General features: G+C 41.4%; 1 protein-coding gene across 6 annotated transcripts in view; it reads left to right on the top strand.

Moving 5' to 3' along the window:
* Positions 1–102: 102 nt before the first annotated feature.
* Positions 103–16,728, top strand: part of gramd1a (GRAM domain containing 1A) — a 51,826-nt gene continuing 35,200 nt past the window's right edge. For 2 of the 6 annotated variants that reach the window (XM_082551515.1, XM_082551513.1), the window contains exons 1-3: positions 103–213; positions 2,166–2,240; positions 5,193–6,092. In XM_082551515.1, the coding sequence (XP_082407641.1) occupies positions 5,629–6,092 (464 nt within the window). In that variant the 5' untranslated portion in view covers positions 103–213; positions 2,166–2,240; positions 5,193–5,628. Of the gene's footprint in view, positions 214–2,165; positions 2,241–2,916; positions 3,358–5,192; positions 6,093–14,233; positions 14,506–16,728 lie in introns of those variants that run through there. The other 4 variants (XM_082551514.1, XM_082551516.1, XM_082551517.1 and 1 more) reach the window with 4 other exon arrangements.

The raw sequence follows: 16,728 nt of genomic DNA, 5'->3' as shown, positions 1-16,728 counted from the left end.
TGGAGCGCAGCAGTTCCTGCATATGTGACTCGGAGCTCAGCAGCAGCAGCAGCAGCGCCCAGCGAGGCGTTGATTGCAGGAGGCGGAGGAACAAACACCCGAGATGCCTCGCAGAAGCTACGGAGAATCTGAAATTGCCAAGTCACTGTGATGCTTTGTCATCAGTTTGAGAGGATGCAGAGGCAGCTGCTGGCTCGGGATCAAAACTGACAGGTACGTTAGAGACAATTCAAAAGTGGTTGTGTAGTTAAAGACTAAAAAACTTCTTTATATGAGTTTTTCTCCTCAAAGGACTACAAATGTCTCTGTTTCATAACGTGGTTGAGCTGCTGAAGTGCAAGAACAGCTATGTAAATATGGACTTTTAGAAAGTCCGGTATAGTGACAGATCAATAAAATCTCAAATATAGGTTGTAAATATGATAAAGTTAAACTTTGCATGCAAAACACCTAAAACTGTAAAAACCTTGAGAGACACACAAATCGTTTCCACACAAACCACAACACACAGAGATTGATCTTATTTAGATGATCACTGAGCTCCTTTATTTGATTTTGGTTTTTCCAGTTTAAATGTGCTGTTTTTGTCTTGTATTTGTGACCTTGTTAAATTAGTTTGTCTGAGCATCGTATTTTTTTATTTTATGGAGCTATTTGATAACTATTTAGCTGCTATTTAACACAGAAACTTCAAAACTTGGGGGATCAATAAAGTATATTGCATCTTCTTGTGACCCAATGATGTCACAATAATTAAAGCTTCTCTGTATGTCTGTACATGCCTGTACATTAACAGGTGCAGATTTCAATGGCGATTCTTGGGAAACATTAAAGATGTATATAACTATGACAGGTCGATTTTTCTTCAACAACAAATTCTTTTATTGCTACCAAAAATGAGAATTATGATTTCATGCCACCTCTGAATCTCTTTTTGCCTGCATGAATACCTCTGCCTGATGGAGGAGGCAGAAAAAACCCCACTGCAACTATGAGGGGTTTTTTTTCTTCTCATGTGTAAGATCGCAAATTGATCTTAAACATTCTGCATTAGTCTTTTCATAAAATAATTTAAAACCTTACAGAATTCACTAAAACGACGAACCGAATAAGAAGAAACATCTACAGCTATGACTTCATCGCTATCAACTGAACTTGAACTGTACTTTAATGCAATACCACTTTCACTTTATACCAGAAGATGGAGCACAAAGTTGATGTACCCCGTTATTTAACCTAACAAGTAAAAAGGAATTTATTCAAATCCACAGGAAACGAGTTCAGGGCTATTTTCTTTTGAAATCCATCCATTCTCATTCCCAACACGTAACATACCAATGATTTGTTACATCCCGAGGCGTATCGTAGTAACGCGAAATGTAACCTTCCGCATCCCTATGGTACGATTGTGGATGGAATCCAACAGCGGTAACACACGCTCCAGCCGTCTATTCCAGCGCTAACACTAACCTTAACCATATCAGGTAGTGTGTTCCAAAGCGATTCATGATCAGAATGTAAAATAAATGTACATGTCTAGATTCACTCTCATACCTCCAAAAGCGTACTATCCCGATGATTTGTCACATAGCGTTGATATGTTATGTTTTAGGATGAGAACATGTTGCTTCTGAAAACGTTTCAAAATGCTGCCCCTTCTGGTGAAAGGTTTAGTTCATATTTGCAGATCTTAATTACACCAATTCTCATTAAGACATTACAATCAAAATAAAGATTATGAGCATGAAAAATATGAATGAATCCACACTTAAACTGTTACTTTGTTTAAATGTTTAAGCAATATGAGCACAGACTGATAAATCCTGTCTCAGTAGTGATAATATTACACGGGAAATGGAAAATAATTATTTCTTTCGAAAATGATACAGAATACCCGAGATTCTCACTGAATTTTGTTTTTTCTGTTACATAAATAATGTCCTGGGTGAGGTGTACATACGCCACCACTTACTTTATAATGTGGCTTCTTGACCTTTATTAAGATTAGATAAAAACTGTATTTTTTAATTCTGTAACTGTAAAGTGTAAACTGCTATGCCGTTCCTTTAAAATGGCATTTTAATATAATAAATGAATTTCAAACAAAACCTCGTCTACAGTTATGCATTTGCATTATTTGGGTTTGCTTTTATTCTCCACTGCAGACCAGGTGACCTGGTATACCTATCGCCCAAAGACTGCATCCTTCCTACAAATGATGCTTCTGCAAGCGGAAGCAGGTGAGATGTCAATCACACTCTTATTTCTTAAATGACTGTTATTCACTTAATAGGGACCCACGGACACGCAGTATTTCCAGCGCGTGGGGTTACTAGTTGTTGCAGTAGGCCTCTTTAAACACAAGAGGTCGCTATGCTCCTTTGCATCAGCGGTGGTTAAGATTTGCTCCCTTCAAACAAACTCTGAAATTAAGCCAAATCTTTGGATTTCCCACCGGGTCAGATACCTGCTGCCCAGAACCTCTGCTGTTGTGACATCACCGAATTTATTTTTACTTTATTTTTTTCTTGTCCTGGAAGTAAAAGAGCCTCCGCGTCATAGAGACCCAGCTGGAGGTGACAGAAGTGAATAATGCGAAGGTTAAAGCTGATGGAAGCTAAACTGAAAACCAGTTCTCAGCAGGTTTCGTTTGTTTGATGTAAACACTCTTCTTCTCGCCACACATCGTCAGGACAGTTATTTTCCTCGGATCGTACCACAAAGTTTGTCCGTGGGGGGTTCGTTTCGTTTGGCTGTTAGATGTGTGTGTATGTGCACATACATCGAAAAATTCATTTAATCATAACATATAGACTTAAACATTTTTGTGTGTGTTTTGTGTGTTTATTTATGAAAAAGACAGCAGGAGTTGTGTTTTATTGATGAGGTTTAGCACAGCTCCCCCCCGCGCACTAAGCTGGTCGCCCTGGTCTCGTCCTTTTCACTTTTCGACAAAAAACGCTTTGTCTGTTACTTCAATAGCGAGTTAGTTTGGTTCCAGTGCTGAGCTAACTTTGGTCTTTATCTTTGAATTCATTTTAAGAACAGGGTGAGGGAGGGTGTGTTTTTAAAAAAGTGAAATGGAGGAGGCGTAAGTGGAACTTTCTGTGCTGCGAATAAAGTCTGAGCGGCATCATTGTCGTGGCCTTCAGAGCTCGGGTCTGTGTTTAAGGTTAGCTGGCTAAAGGGGCTAACAGTTAGCTGGAGCCGGCCGGCTGATGCCTCTCTGTGCATCCGAAGCATGTTGATGTGTTCCTGTGAGAAAGTGGATTTTAACATCACGTCCCGCACCGTGGCCCGGCTGGTTTTCGAGGCCGAACAGGATAACAGAAACGGAGGAAACTCGTCCAATGGGAGGTAGGACTTCTACGGACTTTTAAGGCTCTAAAAGTTTGTTGTTCTTGGTTCTTCTTTGCGCCTCGGTGGTCTTTCTTTGCGCTGCGGCTGTTTAACGGGTGGCAGGAGGTCGGAAATCTTTCAAGTGGTTATTTTCTGCACCGCGACGAACCGAGCAGCAGACTTTTGCACAGTTTAAACCGCAGAGCTAGTGCGTCTGACTCGGCTGTAGTCGGTGTGTTTGTTGGTGCAGTCGGAGGAGCTTCGTTTCACGGCGGGGACAGATAAGGCTCGCTCGTGTGTGCACGGGGATCACGGTGGCTGGATTACTCTGGGCAAACAAGTCTGTGCCAAGATTGTTCTTGTTCAAACAGATCACATCAAATACTGTCAGACGTGCCGGGGCCCTAGCCTTGGAAGTTCACGCTTTGAAGGCAAACAATGGACACACACACACAGGTTATCGTAACACACGGAGTTATCAGAGTTATCGTAGCTTCGCGTTTGCTAATATTATTTTATTCAGTTTGCAGAGTGGATTTCCTCGATTCACTGTTTGAAAATGTTATGATTGTGTTTCATTGGTGTCAGTGTAGCTTTAGTGTTTTTGCTCTAATGCAGAGAGTATTTATGAGGATCATGATTTTAAGAAGTTCACAATAGTTATTACAAAAACATATAAACACACAGCAGTTTTGAAGGCAGGAGTGTTGACCTCCAAAATCTCTATAAACATCTGCACCAAAGCCTCACCAGGTGGGCTGTGATAACAAATTTAACCAAAGACTGAAACTAACACACATTCTGGGTTTTGCACAATGTCGTTTCAGTTTGTAAACACAAGAAACTTTAACAAAAAATGATGCACAAGCAATTACAAAGTGATTCTCTGTTGGAGGACCCGTCTGCACTCTGTTTTCGGATAGTGTTGGCCTTGGCAGTGCCAGCTGGGCCTTGATACCAGCCACAGATTTTCCAAAGTTTGTGTTTGTGTCTCATACTGAAAAGAAGTGTGGGGTTGTTGCTGTTATTTCTGCCCATTTAGTAAACATAATTCAGCTTGAGGTATAAGTCAATTGAACCATATCGGAAAAAAGGTAGTTGAATGTTCCCTGGTGTATAACTTTTCTGACAAAAAAATTCAAATTTTTTTTCTCAATTTACAAGCTATCTTAGAAAACTGAAAGTTTACTATGAGTTGAGGCGTCTTCGAGGTATATAGGTGGTAGCTGTTATTAGCTATTTATTTTATGTTTCCACAGGATCCATTGAACAGTTATGGCTGCAGGATATAAAACTCCAGCATCTCTTAATGTTTCAAACCTAAAGCAAATAAAACTGAGCAGGGAGGGGGCATTGCGCTTGAAATCAACCCTTTTAAATCAACAAAGGCTCTTTCGGGGTTTTTGGATCTCTTGTTAATTCACAAATAAAACAACATTTACACCGATCAGTAATGTTTATCGGCTAATTTACCCCTATTTGGCTTGTTTGATCATAAAGGTTGCGTATCTGTTCTGGAGCAGCTGCGTTTTAAAAATTGGTCTCTTGAAGCTTTAATTAGTGGCTGTTATCTGAAAGCCCCAACATTCACCCAGTTTTGGCTATTTCAGAGTTTCTTGAAGGGAGAATTTCTTTAAATGATCCAAAAATAGTCAAACATAAATTAGCTCATTACAGATGAATTCTATTGATCAGTCTTCTGATAATCATTGCTGTCTGACAGAAATGTCTGTAATCTGTTAAACCATCACTTTAACAACTTGTATGTGAGGAAGCAGATTTATGATAGCTGTGGTCAGGTCCAGGCAGGCCAGCGTTTTGAACGCCAGGTTTCTGCTCTTGTTGCTCCTCAGGTGGCTCCTTCCAGACAGTGCTATGTTTTTCTCTGAGGCTCCTTATCTCAGGAAAGTCTGCCTAAACTCAAAAGAGTGAGACTTCTAAGCTGAACACAGAAGTGGGAGGATCGCAGAGCGTTTTAGCCTCTCGTTGCCAGCATATATGTACAGACTGGACAGCGGGAAGTGGATTGGTTGAAGAACTGAAACTGAGACTGCCAACAAGTTTTCTGCTGTGTATTTTTTCTCTGCAAGAAACCCTCAAACCTGTTCACTTGAGAGCTGTTTTGCCTTTTTTACCACTTCAGGAGAAGTTGACCAGCACCTTCAGAAGAAAATCTGTTAAATTCACAGGAAACATGGTGCGTAATCAATAAGTTGCTGTCTGTGGCCGACACGTGGTCGGTTTTAAATGCTCGTCCTTCTTGATGGCCTTGACTGAAAAGCTCAAAAGATGACGATGTCCCCTCCTGCAAGACCAGAGGGCATGACTCTGGCTCAGCCCATCCCCGTCCCAATGCTGACCGTCCTCCCGCCGTCCTCGGACACAGAGTCCTGGTCTTGTTCGCCTAGTCCCAGACCCCTGCGCTCCGACCGACCCCGTGGCTCCCACCGTAGTAGGACAAGAACCAAAAGGCGGAAACAGGAAGAGCAAGGCTGTGCTTATAAGCCGCAATGGGGCAAAACTCCACAAATCGTGATACAGTCGTCCACAGAGAGGGGAGCTGTTCAACATCGGAGTCCCTCGCCCTCTTTGGTTACTGAGATGGGGACAGCGAAGCAAGGTCGGGACAGTCCGTCACATGACCTCCTCATACCGCCGTCTCGCTCCTGGTCTCGTAGTCCGTCACCCAGCCGCCGCTCTCGTTGGTCCCTCAGGAGCCTGCTCAGCAGGGACTCTGACGGAGACCGCTGCAGGTTAGTGTGCTGGATTCAGTCAGTGATTTATTTGTTTTTATCTACAGTTTATCTGCTCCTCATGGCACAGGCCAAGCTCAAGCTTTTCTTTTTACCTTCAGTGATTCAAGTGAAGGTTCTTTCTTATCTCGCAGCACATAAAGTTCAGGAGGTCAGAACAGAGCGTCCGCACCGTGTTCAGCAGCCTCCTGGGTATTCTGTGCTTACCGCTGTGTAAAAACATCAGCCGATTTGCATTCAGGCCCGCTGAGACGGCGGTGACTCACACGAGCTGTGCAGCCTCTCATCTGTGCACATTTGGTGAGAGATAAAAAGCACATGACGCTCTCAGTCATATTTTTCTCTCTGAAACTACACGAGAGCAGCTATTTTGGATTAGGGTGAAGGTAATTACCTAAAGCTAGTGAGGACAGGATGAAAAGTTTTTCTTTCTTTTTTTATTTGTATGACATATAGCCAAAGTTCGTACAGTTAAGGAGGAGGAAAAAGAGAAGAACTGAGCTGTATATTCAGGGTTTTTCCTTTATATGTAAAAATAGGTGTGGGCCTTCTCGTAAAGCTTATTTGGGTGGCTGTAGCTCAGGTGGCAGAGCAGGTCAGCCACTAATCAGAAGGTCGGTGGTTCGATCCCAGGCTGCATCCTGGCTGCATGCCAAATATCCTTGGGCAAGATACTAACCCCGTGTTTGCCTACTGGTGGTGGTCAGAGGGCCCGGTGGCGCCTGTGTCCGGCAGCCTCGCCTCTGTCAGTGCGCCCCAGGGCAGCTGTGGCTACAATGTCAGAATCAGAATCAGAATGGGTTTATTGCCAGATGTTGAGGTTTACAACATTAGGAAATTGCTGCGGTGCTTCAGTGCAGACAATAAGAATTAAAGTGCTATGTAGAAAGAAAGATATGTGCATGAGATATACATGAGATATATACATGAGAATAAGAATTATGAGTGCTACGTAGAAAGATATATACATGAGTGCAGGTGGTGATCAGTGCCAGACATGAAATGATGCAGTGACACAGCGTAGGGTCATGTGTTAGTGGCGGGGACAGTCATGTGGTTATTGTTCATGTGTCCAACAGCAGAGGGGAAGAAACTGTTCTTGTGGCGAGAGGTTCTGGTGCGAATGGACCGGAGCCTCCTGCCTGAGGGGAGCAGTAGCTATCGCCAGTGTGTGAATGTGTGTGTGAATGGGTGGATGACTGAATGTAGTGTAAAGCGCTTTGGGGTCCTATGGACTAGAAAAGCGCTATATAAATGCAGGCCATTTAGTATATGTGATATAATGTGCCACAAACAGGACTTTAATATCACCAACCATTCCCATGTTATTACCGTGTATCCATATAAATGGCCCACCCTGTACTTATCTAAGCAGCACTTTTTCCTCTGAAGAGATGAAGAGATTATGTTCACAAGTAAACCTGAGGATGCGTTATCTTGTGATGGTGGCATTACATTTCGTGTCAGTGAAACTGTTTCGTCAGGGTTTGGAGTCAGTCTCTGCGTGCAGCTGTGCAGCTCATTTCAACATCTGTGCATTAACTCTTTATAACTATTTTTTTGAACAGTAATAAAATATATATATATTGCACATCAGGTCATCTTACATATTAAGCCAGCATATTCTGCTTTAGCTCTTTTGCACACATCTGTTTCAATCTCCATATTTTTGCCTCTTTTTCTGTCATCATTTATTTATTTGTACTATTTGTATTTTTATTCTATATATTAATCGGGATCTGTGGGTGGACAGCACAAGAATTTCATTGCACAGAGAAATGCCTTTTTCTCTTGTGACGCATGACAATAAACACTTTGAATCTTGAATCTCTAACCTGTCAGAAACCAGCTGCAGCACATTCGACTGAAGCAAGTCGGGTCCGGTGTGCTTCTGCAAAGCTTGATATTACTTAGGCAAGCTCCTTTTTCATGATTCTGTATTTAAATGTTCAATCATAGCTTTAAATATATTTTGATTAAAGAGTTGTCATCTCACCTTTCTACAATTTATTAAAAAAAAAAAAAGCTCAAGGAAAGTTTGTGTTTAAGCTGAAAGTAAATGAAGTTTCCTTTTTTATTCTTTAAGGAAATAACAATTTTGTGTCTCCAGGCAAATAAACATTTCATAACTGCAGGGTTGTTTTTTTTTATTGTTTTTACCTTTACTGCATTACAAAGGATTCTGTGTGTAACAGCGTCTGAACCTCACCTAAAGAAAGCTGTGTCCTGGGTGTGATTGTGCTTTATGTTTTAACATGTTTAGTAGTTTGATTCCATGCAGAAGCTCATTAGTCCACCACTGCTCTCTGCATGTGGCTGCTGTGCTGTGCCTCTGTTCCCGCGGAGTTTCCCACTGGTTGTTTTTCCTCTTCTCTGCGTAAAAACCATAATCAGTGCTGTGGCAATGGCTCTAAGAAAATGCTATAAATGATTGTTCAGAGTTTGAACAGAATTATGCGGGTGGGGGTTAAAGTTCACAGCCTCTTCTTCCTGGAATCTCCCAGAGGAGCAGAAAGGGTCAGATCTGGTTACTCCAGGTTCAAGTAAAATTTAAACCGTTTATAAAGGGATGAGCTTGTTTGGGCAGTGTGATTGATTAAGGATGTATTTGTAATTTAGTTACAGGACAACTTTAAAATGATGAATTATGAGAGGAAATGTACTTTTCACCTTTATAGACCAACAACAATATAGCCTTATGATGCCAAAATAACTGGAGATATGATTCCTGTACCTCGTGACAGAATCTACATAATTCTCTATTTATTTTCCTCCCAATTTCTAATTATATGTATTTATTTATAGCTGAAAAGCTTTTATGCGACACATGTCTAAGAAATCCTCCCGTTTTGACTAAAAACTCATTACAACACAACTTCTTTTATTAACATGGGAGTGTTTTTATCTTAGCTTTTCTTTCCTCCCACATACCATACCAGTCATTTGTTTTTGCAGATTACCTGTTAAAATCCTGATTGAGTCCAAGTATGCTATGATGTCAAATTTAAAAAAACAAAAACCTAGAAGCAGTCAGATGGCAGGATCGCAGTGATAAAGCAAAGACTGTACCCTGTATTTAAACATCAACATCACTGCTCCAGATGACCTGAGAGGATGGTGTGACTGAGGACAGAACCCGGGTTATGTAAACTGTAAACAAAGAAAATGAGACCACCTCTGAAGGAAAAGCGGAGCTGAGTCAGGCACAAGGACCAGAGGCGGGTTCCTGCACTCTTTATCTGTTCCTCGGAATGATGACATCACCTCCAGCCAATGGGAGCGAGTTCCTGGTCTGATGATGTCATGTGAGCCCAATCAGATGAGGGATGTGTGGATCACTGCAGTGGGCTTCTGAGGGCATGCACATGAACAGCTGTGCCCTTGTCCTCTTCATCAGCGCCTCCTTTTATTGACCTACTTATATTGTTCTGCAGCATATTAATGATTTTTAATGTTCACAGCTGACCCGGCCAGCGAGGATTAGGGAGGGTTTTTTAATGGTGAAAGCAAATGTTTGTGGAGCTTAAATGGAAAAGAAAACATTTGGTTTAAATAATGTTTGGTGAAACTGGGGCTGCACAGGTTTCAGAGTTGTCACAACATTTGCATGTTTCCCACAGATTTGTAGTTTATTCAGGTTGGGATGTGTCTGCAGTGAGTTGTCAAATAGGGCTGCCACGATTAGTCGACTAGTCACGATTACGTCGACTATCAAAATCGTCGACGACTGATTTAATAGTCGACGCGTCGTTTGAAGCTTTGTAAGATCACAAAAGACGCAGGAATAAGTAGCAGGATTTAAGAGTGTAATAACGGACTGAAACAGAAGATGGCAGCACTGCATGTACAAGGATGCCAGCTGCCGTTAAACCCCGAAGAAGAAGAAGTAGCTCCGTCCCAGAATTCATAGCGCAGCCCAGCTCTGTTGTCAACAATGGCGGCAGCTAGTTAGTTTTTATATTACTCTTATTATTCTTTCCGGGTCACAAAATAAACGTTTAACATATTTTCAGGCGAGAATGTAGCTGTGTAAACCTCAAATATCTGCTCAGTTTATCAAGACACCGCATATTTTCAAAAGCGCTCCGACGTTTTCGGAGACGTCTGTTACCCACTAGCTCGATAGCTAGCCGGGGGCTAGGTCACTAGCGCCGTGAGAACACCGGACTCCCGGCAAATCGTTTTCAAACCCACCGCCGTCACTTAGCTTAAAATGTTATTGTTTGGCTTTTTTTTAGTATTTTATTTGTTCCTGAGTAAATCGGTTTGGCTGAGATTAAAGTTATAGTTTTTACACAGCTGAATAAACGTCAAGCAGACAGCTGATTATCAGAAGTGTGAGATGCTCGAGAGTTTACTCCGGTGTCCTGTTATATTTTAGATAGCAAGGAGTTTATTAAACTTCACCGAAACAATCTGCAAACTTCATTAAACTTTAATAAACTATCATCTTGTCTTTATTTTTAATTAGCACAGACCTGAAACACTTAAAGCTGTAAGCTAATGATAGTTATATAAGAGCAGATGCTGCTGGTGCAATAAGCTGTACGCTGTATGTCCAATGGATGATGATGTGATTAGTCGACTAATCGCAAAAATAATCGGTGACTAGTCGACTATCAAAATAATCGTTTGTGGCAGCCCTATTGTCAAATATCACGTTGAATTATCAAATCAGATTGATAATGGAGCACCATGATGTGAACTGACACTGAGGAAAAACAGCAGCATGACTGAGAACAGTTTTCTTGGACTAAACTGTGACTCAGCTGTTCGAGATGTAAGATTTAATAATAGAATAGAATCATAAATGTAAATTAAATAAATTTAAAATATGAAATATATCTGAAATAATACATATAATGTCTAATAATAATAACACAAAAGATGCTCTATATTATGAAGTGGACCCTTCAGTAATACAACAGAAAAAAACCCAACAATCATATGACCCGCTGTGACCAAGCACTTTGGCAACAGTGGGAAGGAAAAACTCCCTTTTAACAGGAAGAACCCTCCGGCAGAACCAGGCTCAGGGAGGGGCGGGTCTGATGGACCACCACTTTAAAGCTGTTCTTGTCTTCTGGTGTTGTTTTGCAGAGGACACAGTCTGAGGTTTGTTGTGTCAATGTTTTATGTGTAGAGTAATCAGTACAAGAGTGCACTCCATCAGTTTCATTTCATGGTGTAGGTTAAAGTTCAGCAGCTCTGTTTCCTCTTCGTACAAGTGCGTACATGCTCGTTCTAAGAGAGGAGTCATATACTAACATGATGTTCAGCCCTATAATGTGAGCATAATCACTCGCTGTATGGTATTAACTGATAATAACACATGACTCATGTTAGTCACCGCATGAGTGCAGCTCTTCTGGATCACACTGCGTATATTCATTTGTTGCTGGTTTTAGGAATTGTTTTAGAGTTACTCACTTTTACTGGGCAGGACCTCATGTCAACTTTAACCAGCATTAGTAGTAATCAGTGAGGCTGCTGACTGACATTTGGAATAAAACAATACATGTGTGGTGTCTTTGAGCAAGAGGAATCTTTGCTTCTGTAATTGACATCGTATTTATTTAAACAGGAAAGGGGAGCAGAACTCATTCATAAGCAATGCTGCTTCAGTGCTGATGATTTATATATCGGACTGTGTCGTCATATGAAGTAATAACTGTCATTGTTCTAATATTTTTCCATGCAAATGTATTAGAAATGTTTCCTTTAATGTTTTTTTTTAATGACATGTCAGAATCTTTTATTTGCTCTATGCTAATTTCCCACCATGAGGCATAGTGGGCTTCATCTTTTAGACCCAGAAGCCATGTCTGTGTTTTATTCGGTCTGTGTTGTTAACTACTAGCATGCCTGCCGTTTTGCCATTAGCGTAGCTTTAGCCACTATCAAGCTTCCTCCCCATTTGCGTTGATGGGTTGGGCTTCTTGTTTCCTTAGAAACAGACATTTAAAGACCTGCATGTTGAATCCATAATTCTAGATTTGCCCTGAATGTCAGCTGCATGGAGGGCTTAATGTATATAGGTTAAGTGCTCTGTGAATGTGGTTTGTAGTCTAAAGTGCTGTGAGTCAGTAAGAAGAGCAGTATGAAAATGCCAGTCTTCTTGCAGCTTGACTGAAAGGCTTTTATCCATAGCTGTAGCCTCATTATAACTATATGTGGCTGCAGTATAGCGGAGGAAATACTGCATGCATGTCAGTGAAACGAAGTCATGCACAATCATGGTGCTAATACTTCAGCAGAGATGATTGTGATGTTTACCTGTTACTATACCTTCACTGCATGAAACAAAGGAAATAACATCACTGATGGGGAGAAAAATGCTGACTACTGGCCCTGATAATCGCACTGTCGCTGCTTTAACCTGGAGTTGTTAATTAGCTTTTGCAGTTGTATTCTTTGGTTTGTGTTACAGCATGTACCCTCACAGGCTCTGAGGTTTAAAGTAAGCAGCTCTTTGTTTGGCTGCTCTTTTACGGTGCATTCATCTGGCCTTACACATTACCCGCTTGGTGCATGAGACTCTGACATGAGTATGAGCCATCTGTGGGTGAACCTCAGAAAAGCAGATTACACACAGGGAGACAGAATAGTGGAAATGTGGGCCTAGCTCAGGCCAGTGTGGATTATGATGTGGACTGTAATCCAGAGGGATGGACAGAGAGCCTGAGGGTTAAAGGATTGGGTGGGCTCTGGACTTTGGCCAGGTGGACTCACTACAGGCAGACGTGGCCTCTGTACTGTCAAAGCTAGCCACATTGGAGTCGTGTTTGTAGCTTTACAAGATGCTATACTTGAACACATTAATAGGTAATGACCCACAAACTAACAAACCTTGAGGTTAGCTCCAAAAGTGACCATCCCCATGGACTCATGTGTGAAAATACAGTACAGCCTACTACAGAGCAAAGCAGTTTTTCTCTTTGTGGATAGTTTCCCTCCTCATAACTGGACACAAGGTGAGTTATTAACCTGCACAAAGTCAGCGCGCCTGTTTTGCTGAGTGAGATCCTAGGGCTTTAGCAGGCTGTGACTTGGTACTAATTTGCAGATATATTTGCTCATGTGATGCACGCGTGCACTTTATGGATGGCGCTTGTTAACAAAGCTTGCTAATATGAGCTGAAATCAGAATATTTAATCTGTGTTCTATATGCAGAACTAAGCCCTTATTACAGATTTTTTTAAAAATTGATTTATAAATGTGTATTAACTTAAATGTTAAATCATTTATATTTTAAAATCTGCAAAACAATAAATTGCAACATAATTGGGTATAAAGTACAGTATTTGAATCGAACATAAAGTAGAGTAGAAGTAGAACCTAGTCGTATTTTAGTGGGGACCATGCGACACACCCCTGGATATCCATCATGGATGCTTGTAGAAGTCAATAATTCACCTGAGTTAGTAAATGTTCAAACTTAACGAGCTGCTGACTGTGAGGAACCACTTCGTCCTCATCGAGATGAAGCATGATTTTCACCCTTTTCATTGTAAAGAAGTGCTCAGAGGGGGTTATATCATGACACCGATCCTCCCACCACTGCCTTTGGACTCAAGTGCTGTTAAACTTAAGACTCCCATTGGATGAGAGCTCTGATAGGGCTCGTAGTGGAATTAAGCAAATACTTTACCAAACTACGACTTTTAATACACTTTTACTTGAAGTATCCTCACATACTTGTCTATTTGCATGTTTCTTTATACTTGTACTTCACTATATTCTGCATTTATTCTGAATAAGTTTTATTGATTCTTTTTAAGATTTTAATTCAGACAAATCCAGTTAAGTTGAAGTTCGTTTCTTTGGTTTTTCTCCCTTTCGCTGATATCCTCTGTAATACTTGACCAGCTTTGTTGTGTATTTACTGCTGATTCCTGTGGGGCCCCATGCCTTGTCCTTGCCCCGTGTGCCACCCTCCACCCGGAAACGCCCCTGCCCACTTCATTAAGGTAGAAACGGCTCAGTCGGACTTTTCATCCTTGTCGATGCCATCAGTTGAGCGGTTTACAAAAAAAAATACACACGGAGCCTCCTCCCTCCCTCCTTCTCTCACTCCCTTACTCCTCCTCCTGCTCTTCCTTCCCCCACCTTCCCCCACCCTCCCCCTATAGTTGCAAAAGGATTACGGATGGACGCAGACACGGCAGCCCGTTACCGGGTCTTGCAGTCGGCATAGGGAGTAGCGGTGTGTGTCCGGTACCGGCGAGGTGCAGGGGCGTCGGCCCCGGTGGGAAATTAATTCGGATTTATTGAAGGAAACGCGGCAGAAGAAAAACCCTGATAGCGGCCGTGCTTCATCTGCACACTCCGAGCAGGAACACCGGTGCCATATTCCTGCTGCGAGGGTTTGTGACCATCAGCTGGACCACAAACGCCTCATGACATGTTCGAGTAAGTGGCATAAAGGAGGGAGGATGGCTGCTGTGCAATGCTCCGCTTTACGTACCCACACAGGTCGCATCCTGCAGAGCCCGCCGGTAGCACGGAGGCGCAGCAACAGCCTGCTGATAGCTTCATCCCGCAGGTCCCCCACCCTCCCTCCATCCGCCCAGCCTCCATCCTGTGCACAGGCTGCTGCTTTAGCTGAAAACGTCTCGCATATTTCCCCTCTCCTTGGACTTTGCTTCTCTGGCAGGTTATTAGGTCGTAAACGGGCTCAGCAGACCGATTGTTTTCCATGTGCTAGCTGCACATTAGCTGATCATCTGTCGGATTTAATGGGTGACAGGATAGAGGACAATATTTAAGCTAATCCCTCCTCCTGGGTACAAGCCCTGCCCAGTGACTGCATATCATTTGTTGGTTTCTTTGAATGGACTGAGGTCCGGACAGAAGAGCTGTCCATTTCTCATCTAATCAGTTTTTTAGTTTTTCACCTGTTTGTGGGGGGTTTGTGTCTTTGTGTGCGTGTATATCTGTCTAGATGGATATAAATATATATTTTTAGTCCGTTTGTTTGTTTTGCACTGTAAACAGTGCCATAACTTTATAATATGTGCTATATATGTAGATATAAAATGTATCTGTTGCATATTTTGAAGCATAATTACAATCAAAGGAGGGTAGGGATGGACTGATTTATATACATACATACGTTTCACTTATTGACCATATTGCAAATATTATTTTACAATACCAGAGTTTTACTTAACTTGGTATAAATGGAAATATTTCACATAACTTACAAGTCTTTTTTTCTGTGTCAGTATTGAAAAGCAGGGCAATCTTTTTAAAATATTTGGATATGAAGAATGTGGCTAAAATGATTAGTGCTTTAACAGTGTGCATATGTATACACAGTTAAAATGGAATAACTCACGTTCCTGTATGACGTCTGACCTTAAGAAATCCATCTTAAAGCAGGCATATGTACACAGTGACTGGTTAAAGTAAGAGTCTCAGAAATGTTAGCCAGCTGATAATACTTGACTTAAAGTACATATTATATTATTTTAGAGGAAGCAGTTCTCTAGTAAATTCTCATATAGATATAGAAACTCTTCCTTTCTGGTAAAACGTAGTACTAATCATCAAAGATGACGATGGTGTAAAAGAGGCACAGATTTCCTCAGGTGCTCTGATCAAAAACATCCTTTTAAAAGCAAATTCTGCCCACTCAGCAACCATCTCGAGCCTTTTTAGGGCACTTATTTTGAAGCTTTAACATATGACCTGTAATTTCAGTCTTTGCCTAAACATAAGAACAGTCAATTTTTTACTTTTTTTTATATCTTGGAAGTTTCAATTGTACAGCAATCTTCACCAGTTGTGGATCCTCCCACAGATTTCGGTTTGAGACAGAGATTTATCAAATTTGAACGACTCAGTTCCTTTGAACTATTTTGCAGTCAGCATTGTTTAGCCTGTGCATACAGAGTTGTTTTTGGCTCAGATTGGGGCTTTTTGGCTGTTGAATATCTGTTGAATTTAAAACATGCAGCAGATAAAAAAAGAAAACACACGTATGTAGCATTTAGTTGCCTGATCTAATTGGACTGTATGTCCTGTTAGATTGGACAACTTTATTCTTCAGTAACTGAAACTCCTCCAGTTAATACAACTGGCTGAAAAAAGAGTTATGTGGAAATGTGATTATTGTCTTTGTTATAACTAAAACCTTTGTTCTGCAGATAGCATTTGTTTGTCCCCACAGGGAATATCCCTCTACCAACATGTGTGTTATTTGGGATTTTTATTGACTTATCAGATGATCAGAAGTGACATAAGTCTGTTGAATTCCAGCTAACAGTCTCATGTTCTTTACTGTATATGATAACCATGCTTACTGGCTGTCTTAGTCACCCCCAGAGGTGGATTCTGGAAAATCAGTTAACTATTATTATGATAGGAAATAAGTTATGTTATGAGGGTTTATGTGACAATAGTTGGTGGTGCTTGTTGTTAAATATGTTGTCGGGATGAGGGTTGCTTACGTCACGGAGAGTTGTGAAAACCTCAAGTATTGTTTTCCTTTTACACTTGAGCTGCCGGCGGATTTAAACCCGGGATGTAAACGCGTGCTGACACAGACTCACATCATTCAGTGTCCTCACACTCTGCTAGCTGACCGGCTGCACAACAAGCCTATTTAGAGGCTCTGCTGCCCTGCGTACG

The sequence above is a fragment of the Aulonocara stuartgranti genome (genome assembly GCF_965226115.1).
Source record: "Aulonocara stuartgranti genome assembly, chromosome: 11".
Taxonomy (NCBI): domain Eukaryota; kingdom Metazoa; phylum Chordata; class Actinopteri; order Cichliformes; family Cichlidae; genus Aulonocara; species Aulonocara stuartgranti.
Note: the sequence above shows the minus strand (reverse complement) of the source record. Positions and strands in the feature narration are given on the sequence as shown.